At 36.4% G+C, this 17,457-nt stretch overlaps 1 protein-coding gene across 6 annotated transcripts in view; it reads left to right on the forward strand.

The window, feature by feature from the left end:
• Positions 1-17,457, forward strand: part of FOCAD (focadhesin) — a 327,680-nt gene that overhangs the window by 273,303 nt on the left and 36,920 nt on the right. For all 6 annotated transcript variants that reach the window (XM_030919606.1, XM_030919604.1, XM_030919601.1 and 3 more), the window contains 2 exons: positions 1,068-1,170; positions 3,046-3,126. In XM_030919606.1, coding sequence (XP_030775466.1) covers positions 1,068-1,170; positions 3,046-3,126 — 184 coding nt within the window. The remainder of the gene's footprint in view (positions 1-1,067; positions 1,171-3,045; positions 3,127-17,457) is intronic.

Consider the following 17,457-nt stretch of genomic DNA (forward strand, 5'->3'; position numbering starts at 1 on the left):
AAAAAAAAAAAAAAATTAAAGCCTGATTCTGCAAGGAATGTCAGGCCCTAAAGATAAGGAAAAAGAGAAAGTGATCAAAGGGCACGGCAGATCTTGATAGAAAGGTCAAGGGGCACTAGTTCAGATGTCACTGATAAAAATATTTGGGCATATCTTGACTAAAGAATAGATATATTACTCTGCTAAGAAATGTTTTTATCTTTTAAGATTTTTTAAAAAAAGGTTATGTTTGTTGCATAAAATTTGAAAGCACATAATGAAAGAAGCTGAAAAAAATCACCGATGGTCCTTCAAACTGGAAGCAACTGTTATTGATATTTGGTCATACTTCTTTTCAAGTATTCTTTTGTTTGCATAGTTGGTATTCTTACTGTATATAGAACTTTATATTTTATTATTTTCATTTAGCATACTTGTTTTCATTCTTGTAAAATGTAGCTGATAATACCTACCACATAAAGGAGCTTTAGTCATTGAGACTTTTAAAAGCAAACAGAAATCTCTAAACAGACAAAACTCTCTTTTGCATGTATGAATAGAAATATACTCAAAAAAGATTCTACTGAAATTTAAGTTGCCATAGTGTGGGAGAAAAATCTGTAAATGAAAATTATTATTTTAAAAATCCTTATGAATGATAAAGCAGCAGTAGAGCATAATTTACAGAAGAGAACAAAATGTATCCCCTTCCATTTTTAGAGGTATTTTCATCTTAAGTAACTATCACCCCTTTTCTACTTTCTGGATTTTGTTTTTTTGCCATTTTTTTTTTTTTTAAAAACTTTGAGACCAGTCTCAGTGAAACTTGAGAAAACCACTAGTATGATTAAATTATTTCTGCTATGATTAAAGAATGAATCATTCATTCATTCAGTAGACACTTGTTGAGTATCTATATGACCTAGGTATGGTGTACTAGACACATGATATTACATCTTGTCATAGGACTGCTCATTGCCAGCCAAGCCACCACCTTCTAAATGACTGGTGACTTTCTGTGAGTGACCTTTTATTAAATAGAACTTGGATCTTATCCCATCATTGAACTGTTAACTTTTTATTTGTAGGTCATTAGTGTCTCTGGGGTGATTGGTCTCCAGTCAAATGCAATCTGGCTTCTTGGACATCTTCATCTATCTACTCTATCCTCAAGTCAAAGTAGAGCCTCTGGTAAGATTAAAGTCGTAAAACACTGTAGCTGAAGGGAGGGGTTGCTGACCCAGCGCTCTGTACTTTGTTAAGAGCATCAATCTTCACAGCAACCCTAAGTAATGGGTATTACCATTTCTGTTTTACATCAGAGGGAAATGGTGTATGGAAAGGCTTCCTGACTTACCCAGGGTCATGTGGCAGTAAGTGTTGGTCATGTGGTTTAAACTCAGATCTTTTGGCCTCCAAAGCTCATACTCTTTTTACTCCTTCTCTCTGTCTCCCTTAGAGAACAGTTTAGACATTCAGTGTCCTGTATTTCACAAATGAAGAATTCATGGCTCAGAAAGATTACATGAGTTACATACAGAGTTAATTTGGTGACAAATCTAGAAACTAGGAACCAGATCCTTCAAGCTTGGAACAGATTTATTTTGCTAGATGTAATGGTAGTTTGTATAGTATTCGTGTTTCATTTAAAGTCTCTTCATATTTGGCTGGAGTTGTTCTGGCCTCTGATTTTGAAAAAATAATGGGGTAAATACATTTAAAGGTGTGTACCTTCTTAGCCTTGGAATTGAAATTCTGGGTCTTATTATAACAAGGCCTTTTCTATTTCTAGCATTTTGGTAAAAGCAGTAAAATATATTTGCAGTCCCCACATGCGTAATGTGCATTTGTACTTGGAGATTTTATGGAGAAGGCATGACTGTTGATACATCTGCTCCTTGCTCTTTATAGGACTTTGACCCACTGGCTATCTTGGACCCAGGCCAGAGAGGTTTAGGTACCAATGATTCCTTATTAAAACCTAGTTTTACTTACCCACTAACAAGTAGTCTACAGATGGCATTAACGCAAATGTGGGCCTCTGTAATTACCATTTTCCTTTCTTTCAGTCATTCTGTAGCTATGGAAATAGGACACTGGTCTACAGCCTTGGCAATGTAGTGAACTTTAGACAGCTAAAGTTACCGTATTAAAATGGAAAAAATAAGAAAACTTAGTCATACCGGAAGCCCTGGGTAATACTAGTTTTGAAGGGCAGGGATCTCACAGTGTCGTGGTAAGATAGGATATTTATGTCAGGCTTTTACTTTTTTATGTAGGCTTTTAATTGCCATATTATGGGGTACTTAGTCTGGCCCGCATGTACTCAAATCAGGTACTAGTGAATCATCATACACCCAGGTTCTTCTGAACAAAATGATTGTGTATCTGGAAAAGTACAGCTACTTGTTCCTGATGGAATTTTCCAATTGAGTCATTTCTTACAGTAAAAACCATCTCATGAAACAATTATGGGAAACTGGAAGGAAAAGAATTTAGGAGACACTCAGGACTCAACTAGCATAAATGTCACTGCTTCACCATTCCAGCTCAGCAACCACATCTGGTTATTTGCACATGTTGGTCACTTAGAGGTCTCTGCCTTAGGTAAGGGACTGGTGCTGTTAATACTAGTTGTTGAATTTCTGTGGTTCATATATCTGATTCAGCATGTCCTGAAGTGGCACCTACCTCAGCCTCAAAGCTCATCAGATTCCTTGCTGACTCTGAGGAGGTCACTGGATTGGGGCTCATTGATGTGACAATATGGAAAGGATTTTTTTTTTTAACTGCTTCACTCAAGTGTTCATCCTCTGTGATTTTTTTTTCCAGACTTTACTAAGTTTGCCACCATTTTAGATTTGCTTGCATAGCTTAAGTGATTGCTTCAAGGCCAGTCACTTAATCTAATAGAATTAGTTGCAGCCACAAAGTATTGTGCTGAGATTAATGGCATAAACATCTCCAGTTTGTCTCTAGGTTGATATGGCAGCATGAGATCATTATCTTTCCTTCATTAGGCCTGCCAAGTTCACTGGTTAATTTGATCATTTTCTGTCTCCACAGTTCCTACTGACTATAGCTATTTGCCTGAAAGCAGTTTTATTGGAGCAGCCATTGGCTTCTTCATTACAGGAGGAAAAAAAGGCAAGTGAGCACATTTCTTGAATTGTATCATTCTATCTGCATGTTGTTATAAGCAAATTTGTATACCCTAAGCATGCCTCTGTAGAATCAAGCAATACAAATCTGAAGGGGTGAATATTTTCGTCTGCTAAACCATCTTTGCAATAGAGATGACCAGCAACTGGCTACAATAATTGGTACATAAATATACACATTGTGTGGTTTCTTAGAATCACTGTCCCTGACCATGGGTGGCTCTGTGAAAATCTTAATCTCCCATTTGGCCCTTTCAAAAGTACAAGCACAGATTACATTTCAAGTGAATGTGATCTAGAAAGAGAAAACATACTTGGGTGCAGTTTCTATCCCAGGATCTGTCTTGCAAGTAGATCTTCTCCCTGCATCTTTTATAATTATTCTGTGTTGTTGAGATCACTGGCTCTAGTTCCTATTTTTAGTTTGTGTTCTTTTCCTTGCACACATTTGAGCCTTTGTGATTCTGTATTGCTGCCACCCCCATTAAAGTACAAGCAACTTGAAGACAGAGATTGAGTGGCTTTTGTTTTTAACTGGAGCCAGAACAATGCCATGTAACTTATTGAATAAATGTTCCTTAATAATACACATATAGTTTTCAGGGCTGTGAGGAAAAAATGGATTAGAACTGAACATGTCATGACTCAGGAATAAGCCTCATTAATGTGGTATTCGTTCATTGATGGATTTGCTAATTTTATTTTTCCTTGGCTAGGTCAGTCTTCCTTGGTTAGGTCAGTCTGGGCAAAATCAGTCCCTGTATTATAGCGAGACCGTCCCAATTTTAGAAAGGAAAAAAATAACCAAAAAGACTGGAAAAAATCTGGAAGTGGCAGTTTGATTTGTGAGGGTCGTGGAAGTAAAATCTTGCCTTTGGAAGGGAAGTTAAAGCTGTGTTGTCTGATTTCCCACTGGGTACAGTAATCCCTGGAGCTTCCAAATTATGAATATTTTCATAGCCTGGAGACAAATTCCATTAATTTCTGGAGTTCTAGAATTTGTGCTATTATTCTAGGGTCCTGAATTAGCATGATTTACTTATCCTCAGTAAAAATTGACATATGGTTATGTCAATGTTGTACATGACACATTTATATATAAACAGATCATATATTATAATGTACAACTAGTTCATTGTTTATGTTACCATAAATTAAGTCTACTTAAAATAAATATTATAGTAGAGATGTCTTCATTAGGAAGAAATTCTTGCTAAATGAGCATCTAAAATTTTCATGGCCAAACTAATGCTAGGAATATGTATATATTTCTGCTGTATTTTGTGTTAGGTTGCTTATTGATACGTAATTTTAAAATGAGGTGAGATATTTTCATGAGAAATAAAAGTAAAAATTCTTAAGGTCAAATGAAAGATAGACTGTTTTTCTTTTCTAGTGAATAAAATGTTAGTCTACCTCCCCAGATCCATATTTCTTGCCAGACATGAATTTTCTCTGAATCTTATGGGAAATTTTTGGTTGAATGTAACATTTTTATGATTCTGTAGTCATGGTACAAGAGGAAATGTTCTGCTATAAGGCTGAAAAATCAAGTGGAACTGGAATCAGTGTTGTTATGTGCAGTCTTGCTGAAAACTGTTTTAAAACAAATAAATGAAGTATTAAGAATGCCATATTTATTACCAATCAGATTTTTGGCATTTTCAGGTTGTGGGAGAGGGCTGTCGTCTTGTCAGGTTTGCTGACTAGATTCAGAGGAAAATCTATTCAGCCTTACACATTACTAATGATGACCCCAGAGGAGTGGGGGCCGTGGGAGGCTGACCTCCGCCTCCAAAGCCCATTTACAAAAACAAAACCAGACCCTGCTCTATGGGGCTAAATGGGATGGCCAAATGTGGAGGTGTGCATGCAAACGAGTGTTTTCTTCTTCAATATACCCAGCTCATTTGAATTTTAATAACTCCCTTCTGAAGCAGCTTTTGAGTTTAAATGTCTGGATGTCACTCATCAGAGCCTGGTGGAGCTGCTGATAGGAAGGATGGCAACTTTGGTGAACTCTTTTGAAGAATAAATGGTTTTAGAAAATAAAAATAATGCTTAGCATAGGCAGAAAATTTTAGGGATGGCATGGTTTCATTGCCTCTGCGTGCTACTTTTAACTTGAGCAACTCACTAGAGGAAAGAAATGTGATGGGCCATCCCCAATCCACATTTGTGCCAGGATGAGATTGGGCATGGTGTTCTCAAATTTAGCCAATCAAATTTGAGATAGTGAATCTGTTAATCTGTTTTCTAATGTTTAGGGCTTTCTCACTTAGGATACTAACTTTAGTACTCATGTGATAGAACATATAAGATGTTCATAGCATGCATTCTTTCATGCAGACCCACATTTTAAAGCCATACTAAGTAGATGAAATTCCTTCAGTTTTTAAATAATTCAATTCATGGTTTTGACTATAACTGGTTTTTGTTTGTTTGTTTGTTTTGCTACACCATGTGACATTCTCCTTTCTTCTCTCATAGCCCTGGAATTCCTCTATCAGATATATTGTTCCCTAATCTTTTGTCTTCATTATTATCTATTTTTGTGAACATTTCTTGACTGTGCTAGGCTTAAAATCTTTGCTTATCATATAACTCCTCCTAACATGGATTTTTTCCCCTTGAAGAGCCTCTGATTTTTGACTCTGACTGTTTTGCTTCTTTTCTACTTTTATTCTTTTGTCTGATTTCTGATTTTCTCAAGATCATAGGCTGTTCAGATCTCATCAAGATTTTATCCACTTCCTTTGTAATACATCAGAAACATTTAAAGTACTTAATAAATGTGATTCTTTCTAAAGCTAATATTAGATATTTCTATATAATATCATTATTTTTGTTATTATATTGCTGGGGAATGTGACTAACACTTTCTAAGCTTATATTTTCCTATTAGGCTTTAAAAGTTCCCAGTAAGAAGTATTAACTAAGCAAACTATATTTAAGTCCATGTGATAGTCATTATGAATGGCCTTCTTTCTTGATATGGATTCACTGGTCAGTGATCTGCGTATGTAAGTATTGGGCTTGTATACGAAGTACAGGTAGGCGTATGCTCCTTCAGTCATTTTTGGACTATTAGCATGAGAGGTAATTGTTGAGAAGGAAATATGCCAAGGGAACAGACTTAGTGAACTCTTGAGTGTAGAATAAATGATATGAGAAAGCTGTCCTATTTTCTGATGAAATCATGGAGTTGGTTGCCAAGATTGTGTGTGATTTTTGAGTATTTTAATTTAGGAATAGTTTACCTGTACAACTCTTTAAAAAATGTCGTTGGAAGTCAGTATATATATATATAACACTAAGTTAAAAATGTATAAAGAAGAAAATAAGACAATCCTCTGTCATGTCACCACTTGGAGATAGCCACTATAGATATGTCCTTCATAATGTCCTTCTACATGTATGTGTATGTGTTATATTGTACCATAAAATTTATATTATTTTATTGTCTTATTTTAAAAAAATTAATAACTTTACGTGTAAATGGACATAATTAGCACCCATGTCTTCCAAAAAAAACCTTGAGGAAGTAAGAGAAGACTCCTATTGCATGGTTTTCTGGACATTTGTCAATAGGATACGTTTTTGGTGTGTTTGATTCCTTTTTTGTTTCATGAGGTTTGTTTTCATAAACCTCATGAAAATGTTTGGAAGGAAAACTGTCATCAATTATCCCATGACTCTACAGCTGTTACCATTTCTGGATATTACTTAATTTGTTGGTTCTGGGATTACAAGCATGTGCCACCACGCCTGGCTAATTTTTTGTATTTTTAGTAGAGACAGGGCTCCTCCATCGTGGTCAGGCTCGTCTCGAACTCCCGACCTCAGGTAATCCGCCCGCCTCAGTCCCCCAAAATGCTGGGATTACAGGTGTGAGCCACCATGACCGGCCTGTATTTCTGAACTTAATGTTATATTATAAACTTTCCCTGTTTTCATATATCACCGTAACAATAATATAATAATAACTATTATCTATGAGACAAGGTCTCTGCTCTGTCACCCAGGGTGAAGTGCAGTGGCACGATCATGGCTTACTGCAACTTCAAACTTTCCGGCTCAAGTGATCCTTCTGCCTCAGCCCCTCAGGCAGCTAGGAGTGCAGGTACATACAACGAGGACCAGATAATTTTTTTACTTTTTGTAGAGATGGAGTCTCACAATGTTGCCTAATCTGGCCTCAAACTCTAGCTTCAAGCAATCCTCCTGCCTTAGCCTCTTTAAATGTTGGAATTACAGGCATGAGCCACCATACCTAGCATAATTATCATTTTTAAATGACTAGAGAATATTTCATCAAATTCATAAGTCATAATAAACTTAATCATTTTAGTATTTGCTATTTTAAAAATTTCAATTTTAGTGAACATCCTGTTGTTGTTTTTTGTTTGTTTTGTTTTTTTTGAGACAGAGTCTTGCTCTGATGCCCAGGCTAAAGTGCAGTGGCGTGATCTCAGCTCACTGCAACCTCTGCCTCCCAGGCTCAAGTGATTGGCCTTCCTCAACCTCCCAAGTAGCTGGGATTACAGGCAAGTGCCACCAAGCCCAAAGATAGGTAGGTAGGTAGGTAGGTAGGTAGGTACGTAGGTACGTAGATATCTTTTTTTTTTTTTTAGTAGAGACGGGGTTTTTCTATGTTGGCTAGGCTGGTCTTGAACTCCTGGCCTCAAGTTATCTGCCCTCCTCTGCCTCCCAAAGTGGATTACAGGTATGAGCCACCATGCCTGGCCTTTAGTGAACATCGTTACGCACATAGCTCTCTTCTGCTACAGCTTTCCTTCAGGTAAATTCTCGGTAATTTAGTGAGCAGGAGTCTGAGGATTTGGTGACTGTAGGGATGCCTCGGTCTCATTGCCCATTGTACCAGTTTTCAGTACCTCAGCCCTGTATGAATTTGCAAAAATATAAAACATAGAGATTAAAAGCATAGGCGTCAGGCTTCCTGGGTTCGTATCCCACTTCCACTACTTACTGGCTGTATAACTTCAGGCAAGCTGTGTCTGTAAGCTTTGACTGCTTCTGTAAAATGGAGAAAATAATTAACTCTTTTTTATAGAGTTTTGTAAGGATTATGAGTCACTTTATATAACTACTTATAAAACAATATAAAGAATAAATTCCTTCTATTATAATGCCATATCAAAAAGCAGCCCAATAAACAAATGATAACAATAAAAACCAGTAAGGTATAAAATGATGCCTTAAGACTACTCTCATTTGCATATAATTGCCAGAAGGTCTGAACATTTGTACATTTATTTACTGTTTAAAAGGTTGTTTTTTTTTTTTAAGTAAATTTGGAATTTTTAAAAAAATTTATTTTTTAACTAATAATTATACATATTCGTGGAGTACATAGTGATGTTTTGATGATATGTATAGTGATCAGATCAGAGTAATTAGTATATCTATCATCTCAAACATTTATCATTTCTTTGTGTTGGGAACATTCAATTCCTCCTCCTAGCTACTTGAAACTATGTATTATGGATAACTATACTCACCCTACAGTGGGATGATAGAACACTAGAACTTATTCCTCCCATCTAACTGTGGTTTTGTATCCTTTAACAAGTCTCTCCCTATCTCTTTCTTCCCCCTGCTCTTTCCCAGCCTCCAGTATTCTCTGTTCTACTTTTCACTTCTGTGAGATCAACTGTCTTTTTGCTTCCACATATGAGTGAGAACATGTGGTATTTAACTTTCTGTTCCTGGCTTATTTCACTTAACATAATGTCTTGCATATCTGTCTATGTTGCCATGACCAGCCGGATTTCATTCTTTTTGATGGCTTAATAGTATTCCATTGTGGATATATACCACATTTTAAAAATCCATTCATCTATTGTTGGACACCTAGATTCATTCCATATCATGGCTATTGTGAATAGTGCTAAAATAAACATGGGGTACAGATGTCTCTGATATGATTTCCTTTCCTTTGGATACATGCCAAGTAGGAGGATTGTTAGATCATATTGTAGTTCTATTTTTAGTTTCTGAGGAACCTCCCTACAGTTATTTATAGTGGGTGTATGAGTTTACATTCCCACCAACAGTGAATGAGTTCCCTTTTCTTCACATCCTCAACAGCATTTGCTGTTGTTTGTTTGTTTGATAATAGCCATCCTAACTGAGGAGAGATGATATCTCATTGTGGTTTTGATTTGCATTTTCCTAATGATTAGTGATGCTGAGCAGTTTTTCATACGTTTATTGGCCATTTGTATGTCTTTTGAGAAATGTCTGTTGAGATAATTTCCCCATTTTAAAATAAGATTGTTTATTTTGTGCTGTTGAGATGTTTGAGTTCCTTGTATATTCTGGATATTAGTCCCTTGTCAGATGAATAATATGCAAATATTTTCTCCATTCTGCAGGTTGTCTTTTCATGTTATCGATTATTTCCTTTGCTAAGAAGCTTTTTAGTTTGATATAGTCCCATTTATTTTGCTTTTATTTTCTATGCTTTTGCAGTCTTATTTATAAAATCTTTCCCTGGGCCTGTGTCCTGAAGCATTTCTCCTATGTTTTATTTTTGCAGTTTTATCATTTTGTGTCTTACATTTATGTCTTTGATGCATTTTGAGTTGATTTTTGTAGGGTGAGAGATTGGGGGATCTAGTTTAATTTTTCTGTATATGGATATCCAGTTTTCCTAGCATCATATATTGAAGAGACTGTCCTTCCCTACTGAGTGTTCTTGACATTTTTGTCAAAAATCAGTTTGCTATAGATATGTAGATTAATTTCTAAGTTCTCTATTCTGAATTTATTTTTTTTTGTATTTTTTTACCCTTTTATTTTGAAACAATTTCAAACATAAAAAAGTTGTATAATGCATAGAAAAGTTGCAAAAATTGTCTTCCTTTTTTAACAGTAAGAAAAACTCCACATTCCTTTCAGCCAGAGGCACTATTCAAGTTTCATCAACAATCCCAGTGATGTTTTTAATAAAAAAAAAAATCTCATCTAGAATGTTGCTCTGCAGTTATTTATTGTGTCTCTTTGGTCTCCTTCAACCTGAACACTTCTTCAGTTTTTTCTGTGACTTCTTGACTTTAACTAGTTTTAAGATTAGAAGCCAGTTATTTTATAGAATGCTCTTTAATTTGGGTTTGCCTGATATTTCTCATATTAGAGTTAGGTGGGTCACTTTTGGTAGAGTATGACAGACGTGTAGCTGTGCGCTTCTCACCACATCCCATCTGTGGCACATGACGTCTGAGCTCCCTCCACTGGGATGGTGAGCTTTGATCACTTGGATAAGATGTTGTTTTCTAGGTTTCTCCACTATGAACTTACTCTTTTACCCTTATCTTCAATAAATCTTTCGTGTGGAGATGTTTTGAGACTTCACAAATACTCTATTTTCATCCGATTTTCACCTATTAGTTTTAGCATTCACTAGTACTTTTGCCCAAATTATTACTGTGATAGTTGCAAAAAGATGATTTTTAAAAATCCATGAATCCATCTACGTTTTTTATTAGGCATTCTACTGTTAAGAAAGGGTTTCTGTCCTCTTCTCCTCCTCTCCTCTCCTCTCTCCTCTCCTCTCCTCTCCTCTCCTCTCCTCTCCTCTCCTCTCCTCTCCTCTCCTCTCCCCTCCTCTCCCCTCCCCTCCCCTCCCCTCCCCTCCCCTCCCCTCCCCTCCCCTCCCCTCCCCTCCCCTCCCCTCCCCTCCCCTCTCCTCCCCTCCCTTCCCCTCCCTTCCCCTCCCCTCTCAGTTCCTTTCTCTCTCTCCATATTAGTGTACACTCCTAAATTCCTATTTTATTTAACTATTCAATTATCTATTATTTTGATCTTCAATTTGTCCAATAAATTGAACAAAATGTTTAATTTGACCAATAAGAGCCTCTACAAGTTGACTCTTGTGTCCTTTTGACATGACCCCCTCATGCTTTGACTAGTTCCTTTGTGGCACAAGAAGATGTCCTAGGTTTATTTTGTATTATCCCCAGCCCTGTAATAGATACTCCAGGTTTCTTTTAGTGGAGATTGGTGTTTAGAAGCTAACATCTGTGTGCAAAGCATCTCATTGCTGGCTGGGGTAATCTTTGTCTCTAGGCCCTTTCAATGGACAGAGCTAGGAAATATATGTTCTTATTCTCTCTCATCTATATTTATTTCTGTATGTAGCTATATATGTAATGAAAGTCTTTCTTTTTCTATTTGTAACTCCCTTCCCTGACAGTAAGAACCTTGGCTCTCTTTATCCTCAATATATTTGCTCATTTGTCCAATCCTCCTGGATGTAACTGTCCCTACTGGACCACTGTCCTAAACTGCCTTCCTCACTCAGGTCTCCACTCGCTGCCACCCTACTTTGTGGCCTTCCTGGTTTTAAGGGGCCTTGGGATATTTTTGCTTTTAATAAAAAAAGTTATTGAAATATTCGGTCTTAAGATAGAAAACCTATCAACCTTTAGTGTCTGTCTGATGTATCAGAATCATCGATTGATTTTAAAAACTTTCTTGATTGTAGTTTCTTTCAGGGGACTAGGCATCTCTTAGTTTCCACTAATAGGCAATGCTGTAATTCTCTCTGCCTGTGTTTTCTGTGGACTTAGTCTGGAAAAAATCCTACTCATCCTTTTCATCTTGATTTAAATATTCTTTCCTTGGTGGGGGAAGATAGGGGCTTCTGTGATGTTCCCAGATTAAGTTAGATTACTTATGTAATACTTTCCTATATATTTTCATGGTGCTTAATATACATGTCATCATTTTCTCTCTTTTTTCTTTTTTTTAATGTGTCATCATTTTCATAATTATTTATACTTCTTTATTTAAAGTCTGTCTTTCCTACTAGGTGTGATTTCCTCAATGGATGGGAAGAATAGCTGTGTTTTATCTTAAATACTTAGAACAGATTGACATGTAATAGTTTTCTAATATTTGTTGATCTATAACTTTAAACATATACACAAATACACACACACACACACACACACACATACACACATATACACATACATATGTACACTAGATAATTCTAAGCTAAGTTACCTGTAAGCAACATTTAGCTGGAGAAAGTAAAGATATGTCCAAACCACAAAAGCAATATGCTAGTGATGGAAAATATACAGACTCAGGCTGTTAGCCCACTTGTTGCCAGACTTTTTACTATAAGGGTTGCACATGTGAATTGTGGCATTGAGATCTGATCCTCTGTGTAGCCAAAGTATGTGCAATAATAGGTCCTGTTTTAATGCATTATGTTTGGATATACCGTTTATATCAGGGTTCTTTGAGGCTGTCAACTGGATGAGAGATTTAAAGTAACTTTGTTTCCAGGTTTTACAACATATGGATCTTTTTAACAAGTACTGTTAGGCATTCTCAGTCCCAAATCCATTATCTGTAAAGCATTTCATTATTTCTTTTTATCTAAAAAACTTGTTTGAAAGACAAAGCACTGTAATAAAAGAACTGATCATTCCTGTTGTTTAGATGTGGATTCTTTTGTCCAGTGCTAAAGATCTCTGGGGAAGGAACTAGTTCACTGTGTTCTCCCTTGGCTTTGAGACTCCCTCTCCATACCTTCCCCAAAATGCATGAAACAGCCAAATATTTTCTCCATTTCCAACAGCTACTATAGTTCCTCTCATTCCAGTTAGTGTCCGAATCAGTTCCCTACAAATAGTGGAAAATTTTGTGTGAGTCTAGTTATACTACTCAGTATTGATTCCTTGCCCTTTTAAATGTGGAAGATTTATTTCATTATTGGACTGATGTAATTTTTCAACCCTATTCTTTGTTGCTGACACTTGCATGTATATTAGATCAATTCTAGTGAATATAGAAGCAACGTGTAAAGTGCAGTTATTGGTGACAGTTGTCCTGTCAAAGGAGAGCTCATTGTCTTAAGAATAAAACATCTGGAAAATGGTCATATTTCACATGAGCTCCTGGTATTAGAAGACAGTTTGGATGCGTTTCCTGTTTCCCTAGATCCTCTGGAAACTCCAAAATCTTTGTAGTGGATTCTCTCAAAGTACCTGGAAAAAAATTTTTATGTAATTTTGAAAATACTCAATCTCTGAGAGTTTTTTTTAAGTAGAACTGTATTTATGAATAATGATTTCCAGTACAGAATTTGATACATTGTTCTTAAATGGAGAGATGTAATTCTTGCATAGATATTTACTATAATGAATTATAGTTTATTAAACTATTTCTATGAATCGTGTGCCAAAAAGACCCCAAAAAGCAACTTAATTTTTGTGAGTTTTTTTAATGTGAAATAAAAGACTTCTATCTGCAGCCAATGTTGTGTAGAGATACTTAGTGCATATGTGTAATCAGCATGGAGTTGTGTGAACAGACAACCAGTTAACTCCTATCATAGCATTTTTTAATCACATGATTTATTACACCTGATTTTGCCTTGCCTGTTTGTTCTCATATTAGAATATAAGCTCCACGAGCATAGGGACCTATACTATCTTGTTCAACACTACCTCCACTGTTGGAGTCAGTGCCTGATACCTAATAGATAGATACTCAGTAAATAGTTGAATGAATGAATGTGTTTATAAATGTATTTACTTTATTTGTCAGAATTTTTTTTTTTCCTTATAATAGCAGTGGTTGGCCTGGTGCAGTGGTTCATGCCTGTAATCCCAGCACTTTGGGAGGCTGAGGCAGGCGGATCACCTAAGATCAGGAGTTCGAGACTAGCCTGGCCAATATGGTGAAACCCCGTCTGTACAGAAAATACAAAAAATTAGCCAGGTATAGTGGTGCGCACCTGTAGTCCCAGCTACTCGGGAGGCTGAAGCAGGAGAATCGCTTGAGCCTGGGTGGCGGAGGTTGCATTGAGCCATGGTAGTGCTAGTGCACTTCAGCCTGGGCGACAGAGCGAGACTCTGTCTCAAAAAAGAAAAAATAATACTAATAGCAATGATTAACTCTCTAATAATACTTCTTGAACTCCCAATATTACATCTCAAGATGGAACACAACTAAAACACCGATTACTGGTAGCATAGCAGAGAAGAGTGTCAGGTGTGTTGAGCATCAACTTTTTTTTTTTTTTTTTTTTTTTTTGAGACAGAGTCTTGCTCTGTTGCCAGGCTGGAGTGCAGTGGCACGATCATGGTTCGCCACAACCTCCGCCTCCTGGGTTCAAGCGATTCTCCTGCCTCAGCCTCCCAAGTAGCTGGGACTACAGACGCGTGCCACCACACCCAGCTAATTTTTGTATTTTTAGTAGAGACGGGCTTTCACCATGTTGGCCAGGATGGTCTTGATCTCTTGACCTTGTGATCCATCCTCCTTGGCCTCCCAAAGTGCTGGTATTACAGGCGTGAGCCAGAGCATCAACATTTTTAAAAAGTGAAAGAGTGTTTGTTGGAGGGGAGAGAAGCATCACTGGAAGGCACACTGCTAGTTTTACCTACCTGTTGGCAGGAGGGTGCAGGTTAGTGGGTAGCTAGCCTAAGGAAATGTGCTGATTTTTGAGAAGGTGCTGGTGGAAAATAAGTCTAAAATATTGGAGAAAGGCCTGGATTAGAAGTGTGGATTGATACTCCTCAACATATAAGTAAAATTTGAAACTGTGAAAGTAGATGACCTTTCACAGAGGAAGAACACAGAAGCTTAAGGAAGCAGTTATTTCAGGAATGAGGGCATGGCACCCTTTTATATGGAAAAGTGTGGAAAGAAAGACTGAGAAAATACCCTTGAATTAGGCATTTAGATGACCATTAGAAATCTTAGCAAGGGCAGTTTCGGTGGAGTAACAGGGCCAATGTCTACGTAGCAGTTGTGTTAGGGTACTGTTTATTCCAGAAAGCAATGACTCGGACGTCAACTAACTCAGAAATACTTATTGCAAGGATTCTTAGGTTTCACAGAAATCCAAGGACAGAAACTTTGTTTCTGGGAGTATCAAGAACAGAAAGGTATCAGGCGCTGAGACTGTATCTCTCTTTTTCTCTTTTTCAGGGGCTGCGTGGTATCAGTGTCTCTTGTGGTTTCTGTTTTTTTCTTCTAAAGACTCATCCATCCCTTTCTAAGCTCCTTATGCTTTTTTGGTGATAAAATACATACAACATGCCATTTTAACCGTTTGAAAGTTTTCAGTGGCATTTAGTGCATTTACAATATTGTGGTGCCATCACGACTATTTCCAGAATGTTTTCATTACCCCAGAAGGAAACATTAAGCCCATTGAACAGTTGTTCCCCATTTCCCATTTCTCCAAGACCCTAGCAACCAATAATTTGCTTTCTGTCTCTATGTATTTTCCTTTCCTTTAAATGTCATTTAAATGGAACCATACAGTATGTGGCCTTTATGATTGGCTTCTTTCCCTTGGTATAATGTTTTCAAGGTTCATTCGTGTTGTAGCAAGTATCAGTACTTCATTCCTTTTTATAGCTGAATAAAAATACCATTACATGGGTATGCCACATTTTATTTATGAATCAGTTTATGGACATTTGAGTTGTTTCTACCTTTTGGCTATTGGGAGTGATGCTATTATGAATATTTGTGTACAAGTTTTGGGTGGAACACCTTTTTCAATTCTCTTGGTGTGTATATATCAAGAAGGGGAATTGCTGGGTTGTATGGTAATTCTGCTTAACTTTTTGAGGAACTACCAAACTGTTTTTCTACTGTGGCTGCCCTGTGTTACATTCTTGCAAGCAATATAGGAGGGTTGCAGTTTTTCCACATTCTTGCCAACACTTATTTTCCATTATTATTACGGGTGCCAACTAATTGGCTGTGAAGTGGTATCTCATGTGATTTGGGTTTGCATTTCCCTAATGACTAATAATGTTAAGTATCTTTTCATGTACTTATTAGCCATTTGTATATCTTCTTGGAGAATTATCTGTTCAAGTCCTTTGCCTATATTTTTGAAAAATAAATTACCTGTTGTTGAGGTGTAAGAGTTCTTTGTGTATTCTGAAAATAGACCCTTATTTATAATTTGCAAATTCTCCCATTCTATAGATTGTCTTTCATTTACTTGATAATACCATTTAATGAAAAAAGTTTTTGACTTCAACAGAGTCCAATTTATCTGCTTTTCTTTTGTTGCTCAGGTTTTCAGTGTCATATCTGTGAATCCATTGCCAAATCCAAGGTCGAAGATTTACCCCTGTGTTTTCTTCTAGGAGTTTGATTGGTTTAGTCCTTATATTTAAGCTGTTAACCCACTTTGAGTTAATTTTCATGTTTAGTGTCAGATAGGGACCTAACTTCCTTCTTTCGCATGTGAATATCTAGTTGTCTTAGCACCATTTATTGAAGAAATCATTCTTTCCCCCATTGAAGGATCTTGGCACCCTTGTCAAAAATCCATTGGGTATAAATATATACGTAATTTCTACTCTCCAGAGTCCAGAAATAAACCCATACACTGTTCTATAAGTCTGTCTTTATATGTACTAATACCACACTGTTCTGATTACTATAGCTATATAGTAAGTTTAGTATGCATGAGTTCTCCACATTTTTCTTTTTCAAGATTTTTTTTAGCTATTTGGGGCCCCTTGCAATTCCACATGAATTCTAGGATTGGCTTTTTCATTTCAGTGAAAAGGACTCTGGGAATTTTTATGGGGATTGCACTGAATCTATGGATCACTTTGGGTAGTATTATAGTTTTAGAATATTCAGTATTCAAATCTGTGAACACAAGATGTCTTTCTATTTATTTAGGGCTACTTTAATCTCTTTAGCATGTTCTATACATTTTGGTGTATGTCTTTCCCCTTGGTTGAATTTATTCCCAGGTATTTCATTCTTTTGAGTGCTATTGCAAGTGGAATTGTTTCTTAATTTCTTTTTCAGATTATTCACTGCCAGAATGTACAAACACAACTAATTTTTGTGTGTTGGTCTTATACCCTGCAACTTTATTGAATTCCTTTATTAACTCTATTAGTTTTTAAAAACTTTTTTGGGATTTTCTCTATATAGAATCCTATCATTTGCAAGTATAGTTTTATCTCTTCCTTTCCAATATGAATGCCTTTTCTTTTTCTTGTCTAATTCCTCCGGTTAGAACATCCAGTACAAAGTGGTGAAACTGGGAATCCTGTCTTGTTCTTGATTGTAGAGAAAAAACTTTCAGTTTTTCACCATTGAGTATGATTTAACTGTGAGTTTTTCACAATTTTTCTTTATCATGTTAGGATAGTATTGTGAGTGATTTTATTAGAAAAGGGTGTTTGTCAATGCTTTTTCTGCATCAATTGAAAGAGTCATGTGGGCTTTTTTCCTTTGTATTATTAATGTTAAATATTACCTGATTGATTTTCTTATGTTGAAC

The sequence above is a fragment of the Rhinopithecus roxellana genome, chromosome 16, assembly GCF_007565055.1.
Source record: "Rhinopithecus roxellana isolate Shanxi Qingling chromosome 16, ASM756505v1, whole genome shotgun sequence".
Lineage (NCBI taxonomy): Eukaryota > Metazoa > Chordata > Mammalia > Primates > Cercopithecidae > Rhinopithecus > Rhinopithecus roxellana.